The 27964-nt window shown below is 39.7% G+C and overlaps 2 protein-coding genes across 3 annotated transcripts; one reads left to right on the top strand and one right to left on the bottom strand.

Annotated features, from left to right (window-relative positions):
* Positions 1–53: 53 nt before the first annotated feature.
* Positions 54–17956, bottom strand: parp14rs1 (poly(ADP-ribose) polymerase family member 14-related sequence 1). 2 transcript variants are annotated; one of them, XM_061053826.1, is made up of 17 exons: positions 17644–17956; positions 17451–17551; positions 16911–16941; positions 12616–12900; positions 11040–11264; positions 8703–10933; positions 7097–7327; positions 6386–6607; positions 6202–6280; positions 5817–5963; positions 5539–5601; positions 5165–5341; positions 3859–4086; positions 3158–3763; positions 2164–2300; positions 1864–2038; positions 54–963 (listed from the first exon to the last, which is right to left on the bottom strand). In XM_061053826.1, the coding sequence occupies exons 1-17, from the start codon at positions 17954–17956 to the stop codon at positions 680–682; spliced, it is 5535 nt and encodes a 1844-aa protein (XP_060909809.1). In that variant the 3' UTR covers positions 54–679. The 2 variants fall into 2 exon arrangements, with proteins under 2 accessions (XP_060909809.1, XP_060909810.1); XM_061053827.1 differs by having other exon boundaries at positions 12616–12897.
* parp9 (poly(ADP-ribose) polymerase family member 9) lies at positions 17948–27643 on the top strand. The gene is made up of 8 exons (XM_061053831.1): positions 17948–18078; positions 20813–21684; positions 23236–23433; positions 23560–23775; positions 24760–24820; positions 25788–26260; positions 26406–26574; positions 26732–27643. Exons 2-8 carry the CDS (start codon positions 20815–20817, stop codon positions 26998–27000), a joined length of 2256 nt encoding a protein of 751 aa, XP_060909814.1. The 5' UTR covers positions 17948–18078; positions 20813–20814; the 3' UTR covers positions 27001–27643.
* The last annotated feature ends 321 nt before the right edge of the window (positions 27644–27964 follow it).

Genomic DNA, 27964 nt, shown 5'->3' with positions numbered 1-27964 from the left:
ATATTCTCTGATCATTGGGGGGTTTGTAGAAAAGCTAGGGACACATGTTAGTGTTAGAACATGGTCAAGTGTATTCTGCATAATATGTGACATTTATATCAAGATGTGGAAACTACTTGCTGCTGTGAGTTGGAGACAGATGTAGAGATTGAGTTATTACCTTCAAATGAAATATATATAAAACAGAAACAACACATTTGCTGTGCTTGTATGAATGTATATTTGTACAGACCTGTTTACTGGAACTACAGTTAACTTTCACTTTCCTTTCAGCCTAAAAGTGATTGTAAACCTAATCTCCCACATGCATCACATGATTTCTTGGAAGACAGCAGGTCCCTCCCTGTAAACTCTCAGTACAATGTCCAGTGTAATAACTACAGAGTTTCAATTAAAGGCATTTTTTTATTTGGCATTGTTTGATATTTTCCTGCAGGATTATCATAAAGTTTGCATATTCATATTCAAGGCAGAATGGCTGAGACAAGTTACACTTCCACTGAGGAGCCTTTGATCATTACTTATTAGGAATCTAATAAAACAACTAAAATTACCATCAGAGTTTTAAACCAAACATCTTCAGTATAAGTGAAAACAAAAGAAAAGCAAATAGAATGAATGTTGTGAGGCAGTGTCAGATATAAGGCTTTCGATTGTGTCAGGTCAGTGCATCGATGTGTTACTTGAATGTGATCAAATATTCAGGGTACGCCTGGGTGTCGTGGAAGATAACAAACATGGTGGGATTGGCTATGTTGTCCACAACACTGTCGTACTTCAGAACGGGGTCGGCACCCTTGGCTGGCGGAGTGATCATTTTTGATTGGCCAACGGTGAAATCCCCCGTAAGCACTTGGCAGAGGTACATGAACTTCTCCCCATTCTGGTTTGGCCTGGAGTAGGTGTTACTGGCAGAGTAACTGGCATTGACTGCAAAGTATGAGCCATTACCATAACAGGCAGCTTAAAAAAAAAAAAAGGAAGGAAAGCAAAAATGTTAATGAGCAAGACAACCAAAACATTTATGGGCAGTACGGATCATGAAGTTGTTCACAGACGGGACATGGGTCTAACTAGAAAAATACATTTTTCTAAAACATGGATTCTGTTATTAAAGTTCATTCTTATTATTTAGATTCTTGTCCAATTTTTTGTTTTTGTTGGGACGTTTAGTTTTAACTCAATTTATTTGTTGAGTCTATAAACGGAGGTATAACTCCATGATTGACAGCTCTTTTGACAAATGCAGTTCCTGCTCACTGTGTATGAGGAGAAATGACAACCAATTACATAACAAAAGTCATTGAAGTTCCAGTAAGTTGCAAGAACCTGTTCTGCTATAGACTGTGCCAACTTGAGGAGTATTTGTCGTTTTATCGGTAAGTTGAATGTGTGATAAATGTGGAGGCTCCAAATAATAATAATAATAATAATAATGATAATTGTAGGAGCCATGTTTAGGAAGTGCAAAACACAACTTGTTCCAGCAGGAGGTGTGGCCTTTAGGTTAAGGTGATACTCTATATAGGTAGGAACTTTCACTGGGGTGTCAGGTGTTGCTAGACGGGGAGCAAATACACTTTTTTGACGGCTGTACACCACGCTATGAGGTATCTGAATGGAAATGTATGGATTACTGTTTGAACATCACACATATGACATTAATGAAGACAACGATGGGAACACATATATATATTCCTTAAAAGAAGAAGATATTGGACTGGAGCGAAGCCAGCAAGCGTGTCAATTAAAAGGCTAAATTAGCCCGTCTATGTAGCCCCTCCCCTCAGTGGCTTTAAGTTTAGGCTTAGCCGCTATATTCAAAATACATCTTATTCATATTTTTTTGTATCTACTTCTCACCGTTCTTTCCTGCGAAACTCCTGTTGAAGCCGTGCTCGTTGATATGGTTGATGGTGTCTTCAGAGGTGCCATGGAAGAGACGTCTCACGTTGTTCTGATGACCGTTCCTCTGCTCCATAACCTTCCTCTGCAACTGCAGGCTCTTCCACATTACAATGTTCTGGATCCTCTCGATCTACGAGGAGAAAAAAAGAACATTTTGCAAGTTATAGATGTATTGATGCAGGTTGGTCCTTAAACATATGACGAATACATGAAAGCTGAGGTGTAAGTAAAAAAAGGCTCTTAAATGTGGTCTACCTTCAGAACATTTAGTTGGCATGAGGCTTGAAACAGAGTCAGGACTTCAGTGTGCTCTGATGTTCCCGGCAGGATGTTGACAGCCAGACATGTTTTGTTGGCTGGATTCGGGTCCCAGAACTCAGGGACGTCTTCATCTGGTGACACAATACACAATTATAGTTGTTATTTCCTGGTATCACCAATTGATTACAACATCAACATCAGGTTTCTGTCACAACTTTCATCATACAATCACACACAAATAATGACTCATCTCATATGTAATGCTTTTTACATAAATGAGGCGACGCCTGCGACAACTCGAGCTGCACTGATTTCACACTTGACATGCTTCAGTAACCACAACCACCTGACACCTCCTTCCAATTAGCGGCGTATTTAAGCTGCAGGATTTCTGGTCTCTCTCTCTCTCTCTCTCTGCTGACCAGTACAGGTTCTGCACTCTTGCTCAGCCCCACCACAAACTATGTTCTGCTGCTGCATTAAATATTTTAAAGAAATATCAACGAGAGGAGTTGTCTGACTGAACTGTATTTTGGGGCAGTGCGTCACAGTAACCAACTCAAAAACATGTACAAACCGGGAAGGGGTTAGATTTCGATCCCGAGGTGGCAGCGTGCAACTCACTGTTTACTACCATCAGCCACCGAGAACTCGACAGAAGTTCTTGCCCTTAGGTTTTGATCAACTTCGTCAGCACCATAGTGTATAAGCTGCACGGCGTCAGTATGAAACTGCTCCCTTTACATTGTCTCTGAATCTTCTTATTATTGTCTGTGTCGTTATTTTTAGATCATGTCTTGCTTCCTGAGGCCCCCCCCCCCCCCTCTCCCAGGTCAATCTACCTGAATTTTCAAGACCTTTTCAGGAGTGCATATGTGAAAACTGCTCAACTGCCCTCCATTATTGTGGATGAATTACAGGACCAAGAAGCAAGGATGTGGACAAAACATGTATCAACTCATCAGAGCATGCAGGTAAGACATTATACCTTTTAGTTTGCGTTTTATGTCTAGGGTGCATCCCTGGCTATCAGTCGCAGGTCCACTTGGCATTTCCACCATGTAGTCTTCACCTTGGAGTGTTATTTCTACACTTTGTTGGTTAGAAGCCAAAGCTTCCTCCAGCTTGTAGTTGGTCACGGAATCAAAACTCTGAAATGCAAGCCCCGCCCTCTGGTACTGCCAGTCTGCCACTGTGCTCGCCGCCTCCACTTTCTTCTTTAGGTCCTCCTCATCCCTTGTCCTCCTCAGCAGCTCATGAATCTCATTGCTGGCTCTGTGCACATTCTTGATGGCCCCATCGATGGTCATCCAGGCTTGGCCGTTCTTGCCTTCAGTCCTGATGCAAACCCTCAAGGTGTTCTGGATGTTGCTGATCTGTTTGTGGTCTTCATCAGAAAGCAATAGGATGGAGTTGTCTGTAAAGGTAGTGCTGTCGAACTCTTTCATAACCAGGTCGTTGAGCCACATCTTGGCTGAGTCTACGTTGGCCTGTGTACTACTGCAGAGATGGAAGCATGCAGGATCGAATGTCAGAGGCTCAATGACAAAATCCCCTTCTTTCTGTGGCTTATCAGCGGACACACCGAACAGTGCTGAAAGAAAATAAAAATAAATATCTGTATTAGAATTCAACATCTAAAAATCATTTTGGCTTTTGATTGAGAGATATGATCATCACTGAACTTACATTTGACTTTGGAGGTTATGCTTCCCAACCAGCCTTGAGCTGCACCTTTCTTTTCTTTTGCACCTTCTTCTCTTTCTTGCATACTGCTGTGGAAGTCTTTCAGCATGGGTTGCTGAAAGATAATGATCCGAACTTTTTGCAGTTTGGTGGATGTGTTCTGGCTCAGTACATCAATCACTGCGTCCAACATGGCGTCTGCCACCTGCTTTGCCTGTACATTTCCTTGACCTGAAGTGAGAAGAGCATACATTACAACACGGGCAGAGTAGCACAAACCCAACAGACTGTAAGAGACTGTAGAAACCCCACTTGAGCTTCTGTGCCTATGATCATTGCATTTCTATGAACAAGATTCATACATGGAGGCAAGGGTATTAATAAAGCATCAAAAGGGCCTTACACAGTCAAATAATAATCAACAATAAGACAATAAAATACAAATCATGTTAAAATTTAGACCCCAAAATCCCTTCATTTGACTGTTTTTGTTTCACTTTCTAACAGAAATAATACACCTTTTTAAGTCAACCCATCAGTTGACTTTATTTCTTTGAGAAAGGCCTCAAAACCTCATTGAGCCCTAAACTCTATATATTCCATAGAGCTTGAATACTAGAAGTTGTTGCATTCATACCACTCTTAAAAATGTTTCTAAAAAATGATTCTAAAAGAGATTCAAATATAAGATTAATCAATTGGGGCCCCAGTGGCCGAGTGGTTAGGGCAGGCACCCCGTGTACAGAGGGCTGCAGTCCTCCAAGCGGGCGGCCCGGGTTCAAATCTGCATGTCATTCCCCACTCTCTCTCTATCCATGATTTTCAGATTCTATCCACTGTCCTATCTTTACAACAAAGGCATTAAAAGCCTGAAAATAAATCTTAAAAAAACGTATATAATTAAATGTATTTAATTAAGATAATGATGTCATAGAGTTAAATCTACGATCAATTAACAAAGAAGACAAATGTTGAATAAATGTAAAGAATTAAGTGTATTGTTCCTGATAACTAATCAAATTGAGTTTAAAAATAAATCTGCATACATTAGAGCGCTGCAACCATTCTCCCTCAGAACCCCCCCCCCCACACACACACACACACACTTGTATCCATAGAAGCTGACCCCTCCCAGACCCCACACAGAAACAAAAGTGATAAATTACTGTTAAAAATAAACATACATTTTCATGTTTTCAGAGATAAAATCCCAACTGAATAGACCTTCAAAAGTCCCACTTTATTTGACAATAAATGTTAAAACGTCACTGTACTAATGTGCTCAGCACAATCTGCTGTTGAAACTCACCTGTGCCAATTGCAGGGAATGAGACAGAAGTGAGCGAGTTTCTCTCACACCAGAGGAGTGCATCTTTCACCACATTGTTGATTTGTACAGGATCCGACCGTCCGACTATGTGGAGGATCTTCTTACACTTCAGGTTGCCTGGCTGGGTAAATATCATGCCTGAGTGAGGCTCAGCACCTAAAGGTAAAGACAATGGATTTGCATACCTCTCAGCTTGGACAACCATGTGTGTGTGTGTATGTGTTAAGATGACCCATTATTTTATGAACAATCTTTAGAGTTTGGTTTCATCACTGACTCTTCAGTATTGTCAGTATCAAGCAAGAACGTTTGATATCGTTTGGAATCGACTCAAGGTGTAAATTTCTCCTTACTGAGATCTTGGCATTCTTTTTCAACAGCCTGACCTGCCGCTTCCAGGATAGCTTTGGATACACCTATAGATAAGAAGGGAAAAATTATTTATAATTAAGGCTGGAACTAAATCATTTTGCAGCCATGAATACAGCAAGAGGAACAATTTTTATGTCAAATACTAATATTAAATTCAAGTGGGTCAATACCTCTATGTAGACTGACATTAAATCTAAAAGAATCTTAAATCAAAACTGTGTTACATCACCGAAACATTCCGGTTCTCACGATCATTTACCCGTCTTAAGAGAGAAGTCGTCATTGCTGGAATTGATGATGACATCACTGGTCTCCTTTGTTATGTCTCCTTTGACCACCTGTACAGCCACACTTCCCATTTTGGTCTCGTGTATTTCTGCGCCCGAGACGACCTTGGAGAAAGGACCTTGAGGCAGCAGATACAGAAAGATTTCACAGCAGTGCAAAAGCTCATTTCTTAATTCAATTTAAGTCGTTTAACAAATACAATATGTCACATTTTGTCATGTTTTTTTGCATGCCACTACAAAATACTTGAATGTTTTTTGGTGCATACATATTTATTAAAAGTCCTTATTTGATGTGTTTTGTTGTTGTATTAAGAACAAAACTATTTTGCATTTCATGAATAACAGTCTGCACACCTGATTTTTGTGGGGAACTTGTTGATGCCGGACCACCGGAGGCATTAGGGAACTGCTTCTTAAACTCATCACAAAAAGCCTGGAGACAGAATCAAAGACATGTCTGATAGAGTAAAATCCTAAATTTAAGTTAAGAATCACTGTTAGGGTTATGAAAATAATATTACGCTTTTTCTTTTCTTACCTCGATAGTCTTTGCATCTCCAGGGTAAAGGATGATCCTGACTTTCTTCAGGTGCTTCGGCTGTTTCTTACTGCTAAACTCTAAGATTTCTTTCAACATCAAAGATGCTACCATGTCTTTTGGGAAGCCCAGGTTTCCAGTGCCGATAGCCGGGAGGGATATGGAGGTAAGAGCGCTGCCCTCGGCCTTGCCCAAGCAGTCACTGAAAATGCTCTTCAAGGTCTGGATGGAAAAGCATACATGGTGTCAATAATTAAGTTTGAGACATTCAAACTTAATACTCTTCTTTAGATATGACTTGTAACCTGAAATATAACAGACAAGAGCTGAAAGCCGAATGTGTGATGTTTTATACATGAGCAGAATATATTTTTGAAATTATTTTTTGGGCCTTTTGCCTTAATTGATAGGACAGAGACAGGAAATGTTGTGGGAGGAGAGAGTGGGGGATGACATGAAGCAAAGGGCCAAGGTCGGCTTTCTAACCCACGGCCGCTGTGATGAGGACTTACGCCCTCGTACATCGCGTGCATGACATAACCGCTAGGCTATTGGCACCCCAATTAGCAGAATATTTCCGAACATGTTGTGCAGAGGAAGGTGAAAGAAAAAGTGTAAATTCAAGCACATCCCTGATGGTGACCTTTTATCAGGCTCTAATGGAAGAAGTACCGTAATTGAACACATAATATACATGATGTGAGACTTTACCTCTCCTGGTGTGCCTTTGCCATTGTTCCAATTAGTTGCAACTGCGTGAAAGACTTGTTTGCTCTTCAGATTACAGCCTTCTGTCACAATGACCTCGCCCACATTTACACTTGGACTCTTTGCCATTAACACCTGCTGGAGTTTTTGCCCAGCCTTTTGGAAGATTGCATTTGAAATGGCCCCTTTGGTGAGATCAAGATCTTTGGACACAGTGTTCACAATCACCTCCGTCTGAAAATGTGGATACATAAGGTTTCGTTAACAGGGTCTTCATTTTACAACAGCTTCAGTCATATCAGTGCTCAGTTTGCAAGAGAATCAGTGAATCCTTAAAGTAGGGATAGGACACTGGCGACCCCCCAGCCACATGTGGCTCACCCTCCTCACTCAATGTGTCCCTTTAAGATAATTTACAAATATCAATATATTTAAAATATAAATGAACAGCGGGGAATTGGCCATTTGAATTAAAGGATTAAGCTGAAGTTTGATATAAGTGCCTTGATTATACATTGCTGTGTTTTTGGAGGAAAATGAATCGGAGTATCAGTAATGTCAACCTGTTATTTAATGTATGTTTTTATTTGTTTGTATATTATGTATTCCACACGATATTCATATTTAAAGGAAATTAGTAGATGTTATTGGTTGCAACGGTTTCTGCGTACATTTATCAAACATAAATTTGGAGAAGATAGGAGAGTAAAATATACGTTAAATAACTGGTAAATAACCTGTTCTTTGAACTGGGGAAGAAGCTTGAAAAGGCTTAAAATGTATCTGTGTATTTATTAAAATACAATAAAAAACTCTTTGCATTTTGGTTTTAAAAATTGATATAAGGGCATACCGTAAAACCTGGAATATTTGGTATTTGGTTAAGATGCAGTCTTATTTTGAAGGTCTCTCAGAGAGAAAAAAAAGTGTAAGCTGTCTTCCTGTGTGATGATTTATATCGTGTTCAGCGAGGTCTACAACGTGCAGTTTCTGTGCAGCTGTGTCGCTCGTTTAGTCCCGTCTGTTTTCACTTTGTGGAGTTTGCACTCCTACTAGCTACAGTACGGCAGTTGAGCTCTCAGCCTGCAGTGAAAGTTGTGAAGCACAGACCCGCTAGCTTGCGACCTACGCTGGTCCCTCGTTAACTTTAATATAGGACTCTTTCAATCAAAAGAGCACTCCACAAGGTTTATTTACGGAACAATATACCACCGTTTTCTGTAAATCCATGATTATGACCTCGTGAGGAAGAAAAGATGTGAAAAAGTCTCAGAGACTGGTTTGTGTCAACGTCTTTCCGTGTGTGATGGTGGCTGCTGAAACCGTGGTAATGACAGCACGGCAAGCTATGTCATTTTCCTTTCATTAAAATATAATTAAAGATAATTGGCTAATTGAGAGTATTTTACAATTTAGGTATATTTTGGCTCTCCAGCAGTGAGGATGATTGAAGTGGCCCTCTTGCCCATCTCTGCCTGTAGGATTAAAATGAGATACCATGGAGTTTTTTTTGGGGGGGGGGGGGGGGTTATACTCAATTCTACATAAACCAGTGGTTTACCAATAATCTAACTGTTTGTGCTTTGTGAAGGATAATAGTCAAAATTACCGTGGCATTCTCGATATTTCCTTTCACGAGAGTGATGCTCAAGCCCTCTTTGGTCTGCACTTGGCCCAAACGATTAGGGTTGGATCCAGGTTTCACAGCTATTGGAGGTTTGTTTGGGAGACTTTGTTGAGAGGGATTGACACCATAGCTCCCAAACTGCTGTTTGACAGCTGCCTCCATCGCATGAACAGCGCCATCATCATCGTTCACCAAATGGATCTTCTTCAGGGTGCTGTCATCGGACTGTTCATCGCAGTGTTCCTTCACAGCTGTGACAATGGTGGCTGCACATATGTGCAGAGGAAAGCCTTGGTTTCTGCTAATGGCCGGCAGAGCCACAGTAGTGCAGCCGTGCATTTCGGCGAGTTCTAAGCTTCCCTTAACAACTTTTCTCAACAGTGCCTGTGCCTTTAAGGCTTTAGTTGAATCAAATTGGGGTCCCACTGCATGGATCACTTTTTTGCAGGACAACTGCCCCCCTGCACCAGTTATGACACCGTCTCCAGCTTTGACTTGCCCTTTCAAGTTGATCAGTTTGTCACATTCAACCTGCAACTGAGGGCCAGCGGCCTTAAGAAGGGCTTTCGAAAGACCTCCATTAAGTTTCAAATCAGGGTTAGAAGCATTAACAACTACATCTACCGGGTAGCTGCACATATCTGCCTTGCAAACGGCTATTTCAACTCCATCAGTTGTCTGAAGCTGATACACGGGTATTGGAAATTGGTCATCCTGTCCATCACTAGCCTCACTAGCAAGTTGGACCAGGCAGCCAGTTTCAACCCAAATAGAAGAAACATACATATCCTCTTTATCCTGGAAGAAAGTCTTCACTCCTGGCTTGGGGACATTTAAATGTTCAAAGAACAAGGAAGAAACAAAGTTTTCAACCAGTTTCTTGCATTGTGAGACATGGACTCTACGACCACTTAAACAGATGGCTTCCTTTTTGTAAAGAACCGACACTTTGTCTTCCATTTGCTTCAACCAAGATGTATCAAGTTTTTTAAGGTATTCAACTTTGGCATTGGGCTTGATGATAACAGTGTCTTCAACTTCAGCATTCTGTGTCAAGAACTCTTCAAGTTTATGACGAACACTTTCGACTGTGTCATTGTAGCCAGACACCACCACTTGTTGACCAGTGGCGCGGATTTGTATACTTCTCAATGACTTGTTGTTGGTGCTCTCAAATTGCCTGATCAGGTCCAGCCACTCTGGATCCACCAGGATGTTACTGTCTTCAGCATCAATGTACTGAGATACTAGGTGCTTTCTTAGATGATCTCCAGCTTGGGTCAGACAACTGTCAGAAACAGCGAGTAGCTGAACCCTGTTTGCGGTGATCTCAAATGCTGCGTTTATTCCATTGGATTTGAGGAGAGCATCTGTAAGTTTCTCAGGTTGTTCATCCTTCAACAAGTCAAGGACAAACTCATCTATTTCTAAGTCTTGTCGTTTCAATGCCAACATAGAATTGTATATCACCTTGCTTGCTGCAAAAATCTCATCCTTTAAACCACTTAAAACCAAATCTGGGCTGCCTTTCCTAAAATACATTTGAAGTTCTGGGTACACACCCAACAGTTTTTCCTTAAGACCATCTTGACACAGGATGTGAAAAATCATTGGTGACACTTTGAAATTATCGGATTCAATACATTTCTCTCTGTGCACCCTTTTAGTGATCTTGGTGATGACTTCATCGAGAGTTCGCTCTAGTTTCTTAATGTCTGCAACAAGGCCAACAACTGATAAGATACCACTGGCTTTATCAGGCACTACAACCACATCCTCATTCAGCAACACCTCTCTGATCTTCGTCTCAGACTCTTCCCATACTGTTGAATCTGGCTGAAGCTTCAGAGATTTGAATTGGGACAAAGCTTGTGCAAAGGCTGACCTCACAGTATCCCTCCACTTTTTGACGATGGCTTTGGCATCCTTTTCGTTTAGTAATGAAGGGAAAGGGCTCAGGCGCACAGACGATTGGTCGAGCTTGAGCTCGCAAAAGTGTTTTGATAATTCATCTTGAATAGTCCTTAATGCTGATGGTTTGTCATTCAGATATCTCAAGACATCCTCTTCAATGGGTTCAGAGATATCAGCAGGGCACTTAAGTGAGGGTGTGTCTGTGCCATAGAGGGCTATTCCCAGAGATTCGTAAAAAGGATAAACTCTGATCTCTTCCTTTTGGATGTGGTGCTTTTTCTTCAAGATTTCCTGAAGAGCTATGCGAAGACATGTCAATCAGACAAAACATTAGCAAGTTGTCCAAAAAAAGTGCAATTATACAATTCATACAGTGATGTTTATAAAAAACTGTAAATGCTCTACCTTTCGGTTCTTTGAAGGTGATGAAGGCAGACTGTTCCACTTCATTGACCACAACATTTTCCACCTCGCCACCTACTTTCTCAAAGTAAAGACGGAGGTAATCTTCACAGTTGGATTTCACGTCGTCAACTAAGGCTTGCTTTGTGAGTTCAAGAGACCGGACTTTTAGTCCCTTCTTTTTGAAGGTTTTGTTATCAGGGCAGCTTTTCACAAAAACCCTGTTTTCTGTGAGAAACGGATAAAAACAGAATGAGAATAAGATTACCATACCATCAATAAAAACCTCAATTTGCTTTCTTAGACAAAAGACTTCCAGAGACATTTAGCGAGGAGAGTTGATGGAACAGCAGAAAAAGTGATTCCAATAGTGGAACATGTTTTCAGCACATAAAACATAAAGTCATCAAATGAAGGCCAATGTTATACACAGTATAAACAGTGGGACTCTACCTATTGGACCATTTCCATCACAATATATCACTGAATAACAGCCAGTGACACTTTTCAATAATTCACTATATTCAATTGCAAAATGCTTTCAATGTGTTTTTAAAGAGGTCATATTATGCCCCTTTTGGGGTTCATATATTTAATCTATGTACCTACTAAAGTATGTTCACAATAGCTAAAGTAAAAAAAAACTGTCTGTTTTCATGTACTGCCGCTCCATGCACCGGTTCGCTTCTGATTCTCTCGCTAAGGCTCTGAAGTGCCCACGTTCAGAGTCAGAGTGCCAAGTCTGATCTGATTGGTCGGCCTGTCGGCTCTGCCGTAATTGGTCAGTCGCTCAGCACGGTTCTCGGAAATGTCACAACCCTTTTACCACATTGGGAATGCAGCCACTTTGGCTCCGCGAGAGGAGAAAAAACATTAGCACCTTAGCACTACTGTGCTACCGCAGGCTACGGCATATCGTGGGCATGCTACAGAAGTTAATGGGCGTGCAACGAGCCAATGGACTTAGATCAGTGATCTCACACTGACAAGACGTCACACTGGCACATTTTTTTCGAGGGGGGCTAGAACCGAGCGTTACATGCAGCTAATGCTACAGCTAACAGGAGGACGTAGGAGAAACCGCATTTCCGCGGACTTTGAATTTTTGCACATAGATGTGCCTAAACATGCACAGGACACTTGGAAAACACACTACAGAGCATATAAAACCAGAAAAAGCATAATATGACCCCTTTAAGGCTACAAAAGGTTACTTAAATTATTATAAATTATTTGTTTACAAATACATCAATTCATCAAGTTGTATTGTCATTGTTTTAATGATGAAAAAGCATATATTATGGTTATTATTTTGGTAAACTAGCATGATACATATGCCATCTGCTCTCTTTTAATGTTAGCTGTCATAAACATGATTATTTTTAGCTGGTAGTAACAATATTTATAGATTAAAAAAAGGTAATCATCATTGAGATTGAGATTGTGAGATTATGCAGGTGCTTATTTTTATATTTCTAAAAGAAAAACTCAGTAGGAGCTGAGAGACACACACACACACACACACACACACACACACACACACACTAACACATGAAAACACACTGAGTAAAATGAGTACCTTCCCCACTCTTGAAGGTCACCACAGCAGAGGAGATTGTAGGAATGACTTCCAAAGAGTATCTTTTGTTGACAGATTCTGAGTCAGAAATCTTCAAGACATTTTCCACCAGCATCTCCAAAAACTCCTTGTTAACCGTCTCTGGTATATTTTCTATAACAGCCAAAGTGGAGCAGAGCTCTTCATCTTCAGCCTCGTCGTCTCCACCTTTCACCTCAGTCTGGACTTTGGCTGCAGGTTTGTGTTCTTCAGCGCAGGGTTTGTCTTTATTCCCAACATCATCTGCTGTTAGAGAGACATGGCGGTTCAGAGACTAATCCTGCATCTTTTAAACTCTGTTAGATAATATGAGGACCTCTTTACATTCAGTATTAATATGTTTCCTTTGTTGTCCAAGAAGAAGTGGACAGCTTTAAGTACAGGTTTAATGCACAAAACAAACACTTCAAGGACACCAAGATGTGATCTCTCAAACACATTCACAGGTGGTGTGGGCTGCATATGGCCATATTTCTTAGTTTGTACTATTGTGTGTCCTTGGCTACACCAAAGGACATCTTAGTCTCTCTAACCAGGGCAACAATGACATAGAGGGTGTCTTATTCACCATATCAGCACTGTGGCCATAGTCCTATAATATAATTCTCAGGGTGCGGGTAGCTAAAATGCTGTCATAAGCTTGTACTGTGTTCCAGATAGTAAATCCTGTAAAATTGTAGTTATCTATAAATCCTTATCACTATTTTCAGATGAATCTACAACTGAAAACACAATGCATAGTGACTTCCAGAAGCTAGCTAGCAGTATCAAAATGGTCTCACACCTCGGCCTATGTCCAGTGGGTAAATGAACTCATGATGAGTGAGAGAGTTTTCATATTTCCTAAACATATTTTATTTCATTACTGTGATAAATTCACACTTTTGCTATGCGTTTATTGCTCATGTCCCGAGAACAATGAATTTGCCATGATCGCCCAGCTCTAATAAAAAGCTAAATCCTCTTCAGGTAATTGCTGATGGAATACCAGATTGCATGATGACGGCCAATATGTTTGGCCTCTTTTGCTCTTCATCTGGTCTGTTTTTCTGCTGCATACAATCAAAGCCCACTTAAACAATGGGAAACAGGCACAAAAATCAGAAACCAGAAAAACTAAAGCTATCCCAAATAGTTTCAATTGCATAAAATCTTTGATTTAAGAGAGCTAAGAAAAGCCGTAAAGCTAACTAACATGAGCTAACAAGGAAACGTTTTATAGCTTCACTTGATTTGATAGGAAAGACTTAAAATACCTAGCTAACTAGACAGTTGTCTTATTCTGATATTTACTGATGTCTGATGGTGTCTGATGAGTTAAAGTTGGCCTAATCGTCATTGTCTTTTCAGTCACTGATCAATCTGGGAGGTTGTAAATGATTGATTGATTGTTGTGATTTTTAACAGTTCCAACATTTCTATGTATTACGACTTGGATCTGAGCAGTAGGATATTAAAACAGCATTTGGGCTACTCGCTAAGACATGACATGAGAGGAACAAGGCTTTAATGTCAATGGAAATAAATACGGCCAATTCCTGTAAATAAGAATCCAAACCAAAAATACTGTATTAATCCCAGGGGGAGATTCGGGTGTTACAGTTTCTTTTTAACACAATATAGCAGTTATAGAAATACATTTAAAAAATGTAAAATAAAATAGAATAGAAATAATGAAATTAGCAATAAAATAAGCAATGAATAAGAATAATACGCTATAAGCGCAGAGGGTTGAAAGATAGAAACAATAGTTACAAATTATAAATAGACACAATGTGCCGTGTTGAACAGTGGAGATGTTGCATGGTGTGTGTATAAAGCTCAAATGATTTGACACTCAACAAGTTCATTATAGTTCACCAGAAATAGTGTAGGAAAGTGATGATGATAATTAAATAAAGTCTTAGTGTCACGTCATCAATTTGGTCTCACAAGCGCCCCCTACCTCATATCACGTCCATGTCAGATCTATCTGCTGTGTGTCTGAATCACCTCACTTGATGTTTTAGAATATAAATGACTCTTCCTAAATGACTAATCCAAACTGGTTACACAAGACGACATTCCAACGCCAGGTGTGACCCGACGTACTTAGAGAGGTCCGCTTGTGATCTTTTTAACAAGAACACATGTTAAAACCAGATGTGAACAGGACCTCTAAACTCTACACAAAACACCTAACCATGATTACCATGATTTATTTTTCATTCGGTTTGTATCAGACTCCATTTACAACCTCTTGTTAAGGGTTTAATTCACAGCATATCTGTGTAAGTCTCATAATCATTTATACTCTGGCCTTAACAACACTGCGAGGGAATCAAAATGTTTTAGTGTGCATTCTGTTAACACTTGAGGGAAATGAGGTGGGTGGTTAGACTGCCATTTTGTAAAGCTCACCACTGTGACTATAGCACGGAAAGTGAAACTAACTCTGTGCTTGTGTAATGTGTTTCTGGGAAGTCCCATGGTTTGCAAGTACACCGGGGTAAACATGTGCTCGACAGGACTGATTCATACCCCAGTATGAAAGTGGAGCAGAATATTACATTTCTTCAGCAAAAGCAATTCAGCTACCAGTTAAGCTTTTGAGTGTATGATTAGAAATAATCAGTATGACACCTAAAACATAGCCTTAGTGGAAAAACAACGGCTGTTTTTTTTGTTTTTTAAAGACAGCAGACGCTTCAAAATAACACTCATGTACCTCAGTTATTTACAAGTAGAATCAACATAGCAAAATACCAGCTGTCATAAGGAAAGTCGATGAAGGAAAAGTCAATGAACTCTACCCTCATCGACTGCATCTTGTTGAGGTGGTCAGCTTGCCTTTAAATTCTGTGACACTGGCAACTATATTAATATAAATGGCTTTACTTTCATAACTAGGTTATGTATAAATAGCTACCTTTGCCAAATAAAGAATAATGTGTAATCAAGTGTGTATGTCTTGTTTTGGGGTTTATTGTTAAAATAAATCAGTTCAGTCTAGGAGGGAGGCTGAGTTTGTGGGTAAATAATACTTAACCACTGAGGAAGTGGTCCAATTAAAAAATAAATAAAAAGATTTTCAGTTATTATTTATTTCAATTAATATAATTCCATTACACTTTATTTACACTCACCGATTTATCAGCCAGCCAATAATACCGGCCGATATCAGCAAATCCAGTGACTATCTGTATCAGCTAATTTTATACCAGATATGTGCGCCGATATTACTAGATTTATTCACCAGTCCAATATCATTTCATTTGAGTATCATTGTATTAAACTATCATTCCTCTTTCACCAGCAGAGGGCGCTATATGGATTAAAAAAGAATTATCACTCTCCATAGTGAGAAGCGGTGATGCACGTACATGCGCAGTTACTTTCCAGTTGAGTGAGCATCTTATCTTCATTATATCTTTTCCACCAGTGTTTGATAACTGCATTTGAGGGATCAACACAATAAATATGTGCAAATATATATCTATCTATCTCTACAGATCGAACATAGAATTAAGAAAGATATCGGCCAATATATCGGTATCAGATTTTTTTCTCCTCCCAATATTATGGAGATAGAATTGTCTCAAAAAGATTTATACATATCGAAATGATATGTATAAATATGCATACATTTATAAATATACAAATACAAATATACAAATATATAAATCTTTTTGAAACAATTCTATCTCCATACAATATCGATATCCGTATCAATAAATAAGACCCTAGTTTTAAGGATACTATTTTTTTTTCTAGTTCTTGTAATATCAAGATATATTCATCCTTATAACTGATGTTATAATGTATAAATTCTCTTTTTGCCACAAAAGTATTTGCAGAGACATTCATGAAATGATTTAAAAACTAATCAACAAGTTAAAGGTGCACTATGTAGTTTTGGTAGAGAAGCGTGAAAGCTGGAGAAGTGCACAGACTCTGTGGTTTATGTTCAAAGCTCTAACTTCTCTACTTAACTTCTCCAACTTTCAAATTTCACTTCCAAAACCACTTAGTGCACCTTTAAGATAAATACTGTAGTTCTTAAAGGACACATTAAAATGGTACGAATCTAAAAATATGTAGTCATGATCATAGCCGCCATAAATCCCACACAGATATTCTGCACTAAATAAGATAATATGTTTGTGTGTGTGTGTGTGTGTGTGTGTGTGTGTGTGTGTGTGTGTGTATATATGGGTTTTTGTGTTTGGAGACTGACAAGCCTAAATTATCAAACATTATTGTTGGAAAGTACTTACATTTTCGTTTGAGTTTATTAGGTGGAGATTCCTAAAGAGAATGGGGGGGGGAAAAACACAAGTCACCTTTTTATAACTGCTATGGCATCTTATGTAACAAGTTCCAAATGGCACAATGCCCTTAAAGACAGCTGGCAGTCTCTGAGGGAATCCAAGCAGACCAGCTGCTGTGTCAAGGATTATATTCTCTTATCAATAATAATGCTTTCAATGTATTTTTACCTGGGTAAAAGAGACCTCTGTCTGATAACGTGGGTTAAAGGATCCCCAGTAGATAATAGAAGCATGCCCTTTGGCAATAATAAAATAACTTCTACTTCATGTGTTGTTGAAAGGGAATATTACAGCAATGACTAATACGTCTGCATATTTAGATTTGTTCTGTGACTTCCTTATAAATGAAACAACTGGATTCTCCTCATTCGTTTAAATAATCTCACCAGAAAGGCTCAGAATTTCACATAACTGGGCACATTAAAGTTGCTGACACTTCTGGAGGCTTTTTTTTTTTCTTTTTTTAAAAAATATCAGTTCACTCACCTGCTTTGTTATTTCTTCCGCAGGTAGACGAACTGTCATTTTCAACACGCCTTTGTCCAGACTCATCTGATGGACCTCCTTCGCCAAAACATTTTTCTGGTCTGTGAGGGGGGAGAAAAAAAACAGTCAAGTTACCTTTAAGAATGTCAAAGTAAAAGGGGGGCACAGAAGAGGTTAACCCGACATGATTTACCCTTCTCTTCGCGGAAGCGCAACACCGCTGTCTTGCTGCCGTCTTCGTAGTCAACTTCGCAGTCGCCCCCGTTGGACTTCTTACTTTGAAAGTACTTGACTAATTTGTTTTTAAGCCTCGGTACTTTATTTTCTTCGAGCTCGACATGCAGCGCAAACGAATACGCGTCAGCCATCGCTGCTGGTCTGGCGCAGTCTGCCGTGCTCTTTACTTCACTTTCACTTTTGATTTTCAGGAAATTAGGCGTTTCCTGTCTGCGTAGCCATGAAGAGCTACAATAGCAGTGAAGGGGGAAGGACACACGCACATTCATAGACGAAGTACATCGTTCAAAACTTGTCTATAATCCCGAGGCGGCGTCTATCAAGGGCCGCACCCTGTCCGACTGCTTTCTACTTTCTTTTTCTCCGCGGTCCTTTCCAGAGGGGTAGGTGAGTATCTCCGCACATATATACGACTTTACTTTCTTTTTTTTTTTTTAATTGAGTGCAAGCTTTGCCAAATGAATTTTGAGCTTCTACATCCACACTGGACTAATAGTCTTTTAAGTTTCGTCTCAGTTTGTTTTCGTGTCTTCGTTACCTGTGTCTCGCACAAGTGGCTTGTTGAACAGAAAATGGCGGTGTAATGTAAGCGAGATGATAAAACTTTTATCGTGCCAAAATGAGCTGTAAACAGCAGTGTGGTAGACTATATTGTATTTTTTTCCACTTACTATTTATTTTTTTTGTGTTATAGATTAAGACGTCAACAGTGTGTATAACGCTTACGGTGTGTAAAATACACTATCAACAATAAAGTCCTATCATAGTTCCTGTGACTATCAGAAAAGTCATAGGAAGTAAATTAACAGCAAAATAATATGGCAACTATAAGAACATCTTTTTGTTGGGTTTCTACTTGCAAAGATCAACAAGTAGGCTAAAAGTTTGTGTAGTAACGTTGTTATTCAAGCTTTTCTGAGATAAATAATTACTGATTGAAAAGGGTAATAGCCTCAGTGATAACAGACAGATAAGAACTACTGTTGGACTACTTCGGAACAATTTTGAACATTTGGTGTAGTCTCTGTCTCCCTCTGCTGGATAAAAAGCAAAACTGCACCTCTGTTATAAATGGAAACCGGAAACACCTTTTAAGTTGTTAGAGCCCCCTGTAGGCTAGTAAAGATCTTGACTTATTATTTCCAGAGCGCGTTAGATTCTGCGTTTCATTACTGATACAGTTCAAGTGTTCAAATTCTTACACACACATATTAAAACTGTAAAGTATACTGTGATAAACAGTTGTTTCAATTGGTTCTCAAATCTCGGGGAACATTTATACAGCAGCTTTAGTCCAGATTGCCTCCAATCATTTTCAAATGATAGATTTATTTGTGTTTTCTGAAAGACTAATGGTACGTTTAAATCATTTCCATTACTTTTTTTTTTAAAGATATTTCTGTGGGCCTTTTTGCCTTTATTGGGTAGGACAGCTGAAGACAGACGGGAAATGTTGAGAGGAGAGAGTGGGGGATGACATGCAGCAAAGGGCAGAGGTCGGATTCGAACCAAAGGCCGCTGCGCTGAGGACTACAGCCTCTGTACATAGGGCACGCAACATAACCGCTAGGCAATCTTGCGCCCCACATTCCCATTACTTTTATTTTTAAGGTCTACCATGTTTGTATATTGATATGCCTGTTTAGAAAACTGTGCCTCTCTCTGATTTACAAGTTTGTTTCATAGACACAATCATTTAAATTAATCAATTGTATTTATCCATAGATGATTGAACTATTTTGACAATTACACAGCAAAAAGACCAGTGTTGAATTAACTCCCACAGAGTTGATTTCAACCCTTTTTCAGGGTTTATATAGCTCCACACTTTCTAAAGTCAAATCAACACTTTTGAAATAGTTAAACATTTAACACTGAGAGAGAGTTCCCTTTTCAACTCACTAAACAGAGTTAAAATAACACTTAGGGATTAGACACGTAACACTGCTAATACACTTTTTTTTTACTACCTGGCTAGTGTTAGTTTAACTCCATTAAGTGTCAGGTATCTACACTACAAAGTGTTACAATTATTAGTAAGAATGATTTCAAATAAAAAAAGTAATTTTCAAACAGTGACGTTTTATTTTCTCTGTATATCAATACATTGTGAATTCACCAATGCTGCATCATAAGACATGTTAAGAAAAGTTCATCAAATGCCCAGAGGGAGCGGTTTGCCCGGCATGGGATGAGATGCTTATCCATGGTGATGTAGAAGCTGTCAGTCTTGCTCTTCTGAAGTCCAACAGGGAGGAAGTATGGACGCCCAAGATGCTCCTCCAGACTGCAGCAAGACTGGGGAAATATAAATTCTACACAAGGATAATGTTAATAAAGTTCCCTCACAAAACCCATTCAATCTCAGATGAAATCAAAGTTAAAATAATTCATGAAAAAATGCATTCATTTACTCACCTCTTTTATGAAATTGCATGCAACCTCCTCCAACTTCACATACTTCTGTAGTTGTTTGTATTTTACTGGAACCAGCATATTTTCTGAAATAAAAGTTTGACCAAGTAAATTAACACAAAAGAAGGAAATAAAAAGGGTAACGCTGGTGATGCTCACAGGGCAACTATATACATGTGAAACATGTGTCTGCATGCTGGGACAGTGCGGTTAAAAAACCCCCAAAAAAAACAGAGAAACATTAGTTTCAACCTCAAAATGTAAACATAAAAAGCATATTGTCATTGCTACCAGCTTTAAAAGTGCCTTATTTATTTTCATTTACAGCGTTAAAATGATTTTAAGGGTTAGCTAACTGCACGAGGCAGCTTGCTAACATTAGCTTATCACTGTGACTGTGGCCATTTAGTTCATGGCAACACACATGCACAGATTGAAATTTATTTAACTGATTCAGATTTTCTTTATACATATATGAACTATATTTGACAGCAAAAACAACATTTAATTAAAGGGAATTCAATTGAGTGTTAAAACACTGACAGTTAATTAACTGTTTATTAAAAGATATCCGACCAATGACCGACTGACCCGGTTCTCTGCTCACCTTGCTCCGGTCCCCTTATTTGCGATTTTTTAAATCTTTGGTCAAGAATGAAGTATTGCAATGAAGTGTAACTTTATGTTTTTATCGTGTCTTTGTTTAGGAGCCATGACCAGTACATTGGACGTTCCTCTTCATGGGGTTTCAGTCAAAATTGTGAGACAAAATACAAGTGATTTGTGTGAAGTCCTTCAAAGCAAATTTGGATGTACGGCCGTCATCAACGGGGTGGATTCGGCCGATGATTTCAGCAGTGCACAGCAGAAAAAGCCAGCCGGTGAAGACCAGCCAAGGTTTGCTTTTAAGCTGGATGCAGGTGTTCGGGTGTCTGTGTGGAGGGCTGATCTCACCCGTTTTAAAGAAGCAGAAGCTGTTGTGAATGCTGCCAATACCAAGCTTCAGCATGGGGGTGGCCTTGCAGGGGCTCTGTCCAAAGCTGGGGGTCCAGTTATCCAGAGAGAGAGCGTAAACTACATCAGAAAGAACGGTGACTTGTATACAGGAGATGCAATTGTCACCAGTGCTGGGTCGTTACCATGCAAGTGCATTATTCATGCTGTGGGTCCTGACCTAAATCACTACTCCACTCCTAATATTTCCCGGGCTGAACCGCTGTTGAAGAAGACCATCTGGAGCATTCTTAACATAGTGAGTGAGAACTGTCTGCAGTCTGTTGCTATTCCCGCCATAAGCTCTGGAATTTTCAACTACCCTCTGCCTCAGTGTGCCGACACCATCGTGTCAGCTGTGAAAGAATACTATAAAGGCCCTCACAAACATCTTCCTAAAGAGATCTTTCTGGTAAACCATGACGAGCCTTCAGTCCAGGAGATGACCAGGGCCTGCAAACTGAATTTCATGAATTACAGTCAGGCTGCAGGAAGTCAAGTCAGAGAAGATGCCAAAACCTCAACACACTCTCTCCAGATTGGAAAAGTCCATCTGATGCTGAAGAAGGGACACATTGAGCGTCAGCAGGTAAGAATCTGCAACGTCTATATGTCCACAAGTTTGACCTACTGTGAGGAGTTTTGAACAGATTATGTCACAGACTGAAATTCATACGCATTCTTTTATGTTATCTACGATTCAGAAATACATTATTTCATAATGTTTTTTGTTTTTTTTAAATGTCTCACAAAACGGTTTCCAGTTTGAATATGGGAAGTGCCTTTGTTAAAACGTTCCATGCAAATATTCAAATGAAGTGACGTGTGACACTGAAAAAGGTATAAGGATCAGAAAATAAAGTATAAATTATTATTATTTTAAAACACAAACCAGGCATGTTTAGGGTAAGACCAGAAAAGATATATGTTTAACCTCTTGTCAATAGGGGTCAAATTAAAGGGAAACTGGATTGTTACTCTATTAACTTTAATTTAATTTTCACTTATTATATACATTTGATTAGTGCTGTTCTAATATCTCCTTCACATATGGAAATCTATTTCTCATACATCTCGGTCAGACAGCTTTTATCAACGGAAGGCAATCATCCCATATCACTCGTAAACTGTTCAACCTCATGCAGCTTTCAGAACTCCAGAACTTCCATTTTTCTTTCACCTGATGCAGAAAAAGTGTTCGACAGGTTACACTGGACTTTCTGATTTGCCACTTTACAACACTTTGGTTTGGCAGAGTCATTTATAAATTGGATTAGGGCGCTGTTCCCCTCACCAGTAACGGGTTGATTTCACAAAATGTCACCCGTCACAACGGCACCAGGCAGGGATGTCCTCTCTCTCCATCACTCCTTGCGATATTCATAGAAGCGCTCGCAGCCGCCGTATGACCAAACAGAAACATCAGAGGTATCAAAACATCGTCTACAGAAGACAAAATAATTCTGTACGCTGATGGCGTGTTACTCCTCCTTGAAGACCCCCACAACTCATCTTTACAGGAATGCTTCTCAGTTATAAAAATCATACTCAGAACCGTCCAATTAGTCAATGAACTGGTCATAATGCACTCTCTTACCCCTCTGCATGAACACAGGGGATGTCGCAGCCCTGTCCTCAATCTTTCACCTCCCCGCTCTTAACATGAAATATCTAGGAATGAATATCTCCCCCAAGCTGTCTGCCTCTGATTCTGATACTGACACTTGACTATTTTCCCTTAAGTTTTAATGTTATCTAAAAAACGAGATGATTTTAATACCACTCACTCTTTTTGTACTTTTAAAAATGTTGATGTACACTCTGACCCAGAACGCTGAAGGAATCCTGAGCTTAAAAAAAAAAGCTGAGCTCACAAGTCTGTTATTCCTAAAGGAATAAATGAAGGTATTGGAATCAGGGCGTTTTTGTCCCTTGTGATAGCTTAAAGCATCATCCTTAACATGCACCTGGTCTGTTCCCTAGTTATTCACATAGGAGGTACAGCAGCTGTAATCTACAGGAAGTGTCTGAAGACCCCACTGTTCAATATAATTCAATGTGAGCCTGAGAGGGATTTATATCACCTTCTCTTGTAATTAAGATATTTATTTTATATTATATTTGTATGTTTTTTTCTCAGACAGATGTCATCGTGAACACTGTATCAACAACAAAAGACCTGAAAATTGGTTGCATCTCCAAAGCTCTACTGAAGAAAGCGGGTGATCAAATGCAAAGAGAAATATATCGTGCTTCTCCGGTTGGCCATGTCATCATTACAAATGGCTACAATCTCGATTGTAAAAATGTTTTCCATACGCAAGCAACCTGTAAACAGGTAGGGTGTGAGTTTGAATGTTATGTGGCTTTTAAGTAAATGAATATTATATAATCTGGATTTGAAATACATCTAGAATTCAAAATATATTGAAATTCTGATTGCCTGTTTTTTCATCCATCACAGATTCTTTTTGAGTCAGTACGTGGTTGCTTACAGTTGGCAGTCCAGTATCAACACAAGTCAATCGCCTTCCCTGCCATCGGAACCGGAAACGTGGGGATTGACAAAAGAGATGTTGCACAGATCATGTTGAATGCAGTGGCTAAGTTTGCCCTGATGTGCCAAGCGACATTGGAAGTTCATGTTGTCATATTTCCTCCTGACCAGGACACATTTTTGGTAATGCTAAAATACTGATGTACCATTACAACCAGTACCAAACATGCCTCAAATGCTGGCACAAATATGAACCAAATTATTGTTAACATTGCAATGTAGACAATGCACAGATGTTCACTTGCAACTTTTGGTGATAAGAATAAGAAATCAGCCATCATCGGGTGCCTAGGACTTTTTTGTTGCAGTGCAATCAAAAAAGGTACAAATATAACGGTACTTAGATTTTCATCAGTATCATATCTCAGTTTAAAATTCTGGTATCGAGACAACCCTTATTTGATCAGAACTGTTATCAAGAGGGGAAAAAAATGAAACATGTTTAAAGTTCTGTCTTAAAAGAGCTGACAGATGTAGAGAGCCCTCGGTTTCTGCGGTAGTTTGTTCCACGGGTGAGCAGGGGAGGAGACTAGAAACCCTAACCCTCAAAGCTGCCTCACCCTGCTTGGTTCTGATTTCCAGAACAGTGTGAGTAAACCTGTCCCAGAGGACCTGAACGGTCTAAATGCCTCGTAACAAACTCAACAGGTCTTGCGTATATTTTGGGCCTGGACAGTGCGACGCTATATAAACGAGGAGTAGGATGTTAAAATCTATGCCTTGACTCGCAGCACACCAGGGTAACGGTTATGTGAAAGCTTTCTTGGCAGTATTTATAACAGAGAGAAAACTTTGACACCTATGGATAGAGGCAGAATGCGTACATGTGAGATTATACTTTCTTTATTAGGTAAGTGTTAGTCACAACAATTTACCTTTCGAGTGTAAAAAATAAAATGTTTATAAATTTAAATCGAATGTATTACCTGTGAGTATGGTGGAAAGTGTTTGCAGTGGTGCGAGACACTCCCCACATCTGCAGAGAATTGTTGATGGGGTACGACCGGTCGTACAGGTTCAATTTCCAGCTCTGTTTCTCACTTGATATCTCGAAGATTCTCCTGCTAAATAAATAAGTCTATAAAGGAATCTCATTCTCTTTTTCAGGCCTTTGAAAATCAGATGAAAATTCTCCAGAAACAAGAATCTCATCCCAGCACTGAACATGGTAACAAAATATTTCAGATATCTTTTCTTCTTTGTGCTGGCAGAAGCTTGGCGTTTGCTTCTGTTGGTGAATTCATAGTCGTTAATTTCTTGGGTGATCGCCGTTGATTTTTGTCAAAGTTGGGACATCATCAATAATTGTAGAACTCTCCATAAACACCAGTATGTTTACAGTTGTTTGTCTTCATCTAAAACGGGGAAATGCACATTCAATCAATCAATCATTCATTATTTGTACAGCCCCAAATCATGACAAATGTTATCTCGAGACGCTTTACAAAAGAGCTGGTAAAAGACCTTACTCATTGCTTTATTAAAAAACACATTAGTTATATACACACACATCAGACCAAGGGCTACATCAGGTGGAAACTGTAGATCAACTTTGTATTTTAAATGTGAAGCAGTGTTCATTGTAGAGTTGTAGTCAAGACCACACTAACCGAGAGAAAGACTTACCTGAGACCGGAGTGCCCAGAGACCGAGATAAAGGCAGGGCGAGGGCGAGACAAGACTACAAATATCACCCAAAAATCATCGTGTTGTGTGCAGCGGGCGTGTCACTCACGGTCGTAACCGGGGGATATCAATCAAATCAAGAATGAATTGTTTGTTCTTTTAGGGTTAGGGGCATATTCCTTAGAATCAAAGAAGTGACGTGGAAAAATAGCCTGTGAGTGGTGGTCTCGACTGGTCTTGATTTAAAATCCGGAGTCCGTCCAGTCTGAGACCGAGGCAAGACTGAGTAAAAAGGCTTTCGATTCCAAGACGAGGCCGAGACCTTCAAAAAGTCTTGAGACCAAGACCGTTCATTGCATGTGTCCCTTAAAACAAGATCATTTCATCCCTGGGACTTCAGGGTAATGCTTATAATACGAGTGATTTGAATGTATGTATAGCTAAAGATGTTGTAGAGTGATCCTAGATTGAAGCCCTGACAGTGTACTTCATCATGTCTCCTCCTTCAGCGTTTGGCAAGCGAGATGAATTCCAGGGCTTCAAGGCTGCATCTCCACAGATAAGCCTGATGGGCTCAGAAGAAGCAACGCGCGAGGCCGACCGATGGCTCCAGAACCTTCTCTTTAAAACCTTTAGCCCTGTCGCCATCCACAACAACTTCATCCACCAATTTGGGGAGCGAGAAGATCAGCAACTTTCTCCCCTGGTGAAAAGGGGCGTCTCCTTCGAGGAGCGTTTTGAGGATGGTCGTGCTAGCATCGTTGTGAAAGGGCATTCGGATGAAGATGTTGCAGTTGCCAGGTTGAAGGTTGAGGCCATTCTCTGCAAAGTACAGGAGGAGTTTGTAAAAGAGGAAACGCAGGAAATAAACGAAAAGTTGAACCAGAAAACGTCTTTTGGAGGAAACACATTGACAGAGCCCGAAAGCCAGGAGTTGAAAGACAGATTTTCGTTGATGGATAAGAAACTGAGGATTTCAAAGGTACAGTGGGTGTTAAAGTACAACATGGAAGTATGTGAAGAAAGCTTTGTCATCGAGTTCTCACAATAACATCTTTACATAGTTGAATGTCTTTAAACTGTGTTAAATGTAACACAAATAGACATTTTTCACATTTTATATTCAGGTGGTGAAGGTGGTGAAGGTGGAGAACCCAGCACTGGAGACCATCTTTGAAATGAAGAAAAAACAGCTCAACTGCTCCACTTCTCGTACAATGTTTCAATGCATGCCCGCACAGTTCCCCGAGCTGGTCAGTCGTATCGGATTCCACGCGTGTATCGCTCCACCCAAAGGTATGATATGCTTCTACAAACAAGAATTTGATTATACGAACGGATACATTATATGTCCCAATGACATATATGGGACAACGACAAAGTGTCTTGAAATTACGATGACAGCCAAACAGATATAAAACAAGGTTAAAGGCTTCTCTTGCTCTGTACACAGACCCCATACTCGGACAGGGCATCTACTTTGCAGGCACGGTGGAAAAGGCCATGGACATGTGGAAGACGCCGAACGAAGAGTATGTCTACTTTGTGGAGGCTGAGGTGCTGATGGGATCATCCACCTCCGGTAAACGAGATCCCATTCTGCCATCTGTGGGAAAATATCCCCAAATCCTGTACGACAGTGTGAGCGAAGGAACTGATATCGCTGTCATATTCAGTGGATATCAAGCTCTGCCGACGTACATCATCACCTGTAGGGTGTAATGAAAATGGAGTCGTAGTTTTGTGTATTACATGGCAATCAGAGAAATGTGGTTATGAACACGAGGTATTTTCACACACACTGTATTCTGAATGAATTCAAATCCATGAGATATGTATTGCTCGCTCTTGAAGGTGTGGGATGACGATCAGAAACAATGTAACTGAGAAGTCACAGATCGATGCCAGGTGCGTTTTTCTTAAAAGGTTGACATTGCATATCTGCATTTTGAGAAAGATGTGAGTTTTGAGGGGGTTTACTTTACTATAACTGTCTGTCATGTTATTTGAAATAGCTGCACAATGAGCATGTTAATCGAAATACAACCGCTTGATTGCAGGATTATTTTACTTTTAGAAGTGGTGCAAGTCGTTGTTTGCAGACAGCATATTGTAGATATGATACATGAAACACTGTAAGAGCTTCATGTAGCTATGCATCAAAAGAGGTTGAAGTTAGTTTTAATGAGATATACAGTTGTGTCTCATACAACAGGTGACAGGCTTTTAGTCAGCAGCAGGTATGATAGGTGAATCACAGCATAACCACAATCACTTGGTTGTAACTAAATTGTTAAAATGTTAGAAAAAGAAGTGTTGAATTGTGTTTGATGCTGATATAAAAAATAAACTGAAAAAAGTTGAATTTGTCTCATTCTTAAGTTTAGAATATCAGGGCAATTTCTTTTGACATATTTTTGTAAGTCACAAACCAAAGCTGAGGAGCTATGTGGATATTAAATATGAATTAAATACAATTAAGATTGATAAATGGTAAATGGACTTGAGCTTGTAGAGAGCTTTTCTAGTATTCTGACTACTCAAAGTGCTTTTACACCGCAGGTCACACCTACACATTCACACCCTGATGGAGGAGGCTGCTTTGGAAAGTGACCATCAGAAGTAACTTGTACCATTGGTACACTTTGAGCTCAGTTACATACTTCCATGGCTCAGTTGGGAGAGT

This window comes from Labrus mixtus, chromosome 13, assembly GCF_963584025.1.
Source record: "Labrus mixtus chromosome 13, fLabMix1.1, whole genome shotgun sequence".
Lineage (NCBI taxonomy): Eukaryota > Metazoa > Chordata > Actinopteri > Labriformes > Labridae > Labrus > Labrus mixtus.
The sequence above is the reverse complement of the archived record's forward strand: the minus strand, read 5'-3'. Positions and strand labels throughout refer to the sequence as shown.

Excerpts from the sequence above, each read along its gene's own strand:
- parp14rs1 (XM_061053826.1), bottom strand. The coding sequence starts at position 17,956 with ATGAATGTGCGTGTGTCCTTCCCCCTTCACTGCTATTGTAGCTCTTCA. Across the intron at positions 17,552-17,643 it reads GCGCTTCCGCGAAGAGAAGG|ACCAGAAAAATGTTTTGGCG; the intron begins GTAAATCATGTC and ends CCCCCCTCACAG. Across the intron at positions 5,342-5,538 it reads AAAAGAATGCCAAGATCTCA|GTGCTGAGCCTCACTCAGGC; the intron begins GTAAGGAGAAAT and ends CTTTACCTTTAG.
- parp9 (XM_061053831.1), top strand. The coding sequence starts at position 20,815 with ATGACCAGTACATTGGACGTTCCTCTTCATGGGGTTTCAGTCAAAATT. Across the intron at positions 21,685-23,235 it reads GACACATTGAGCGTCAGCAG|ACAGATGTCATCGTGAACAC; the intron begins GTAAGAATCTGC and ends TTTTTTTCTCAG. Across the intron at positions 23,776-24,759 it reads CTGACCAGGACACATTTTTG|GCCTTTGAAAATCAGATGAA; the intron begins GTAATGCTAAAA and ends TCTCTTTTTCAG.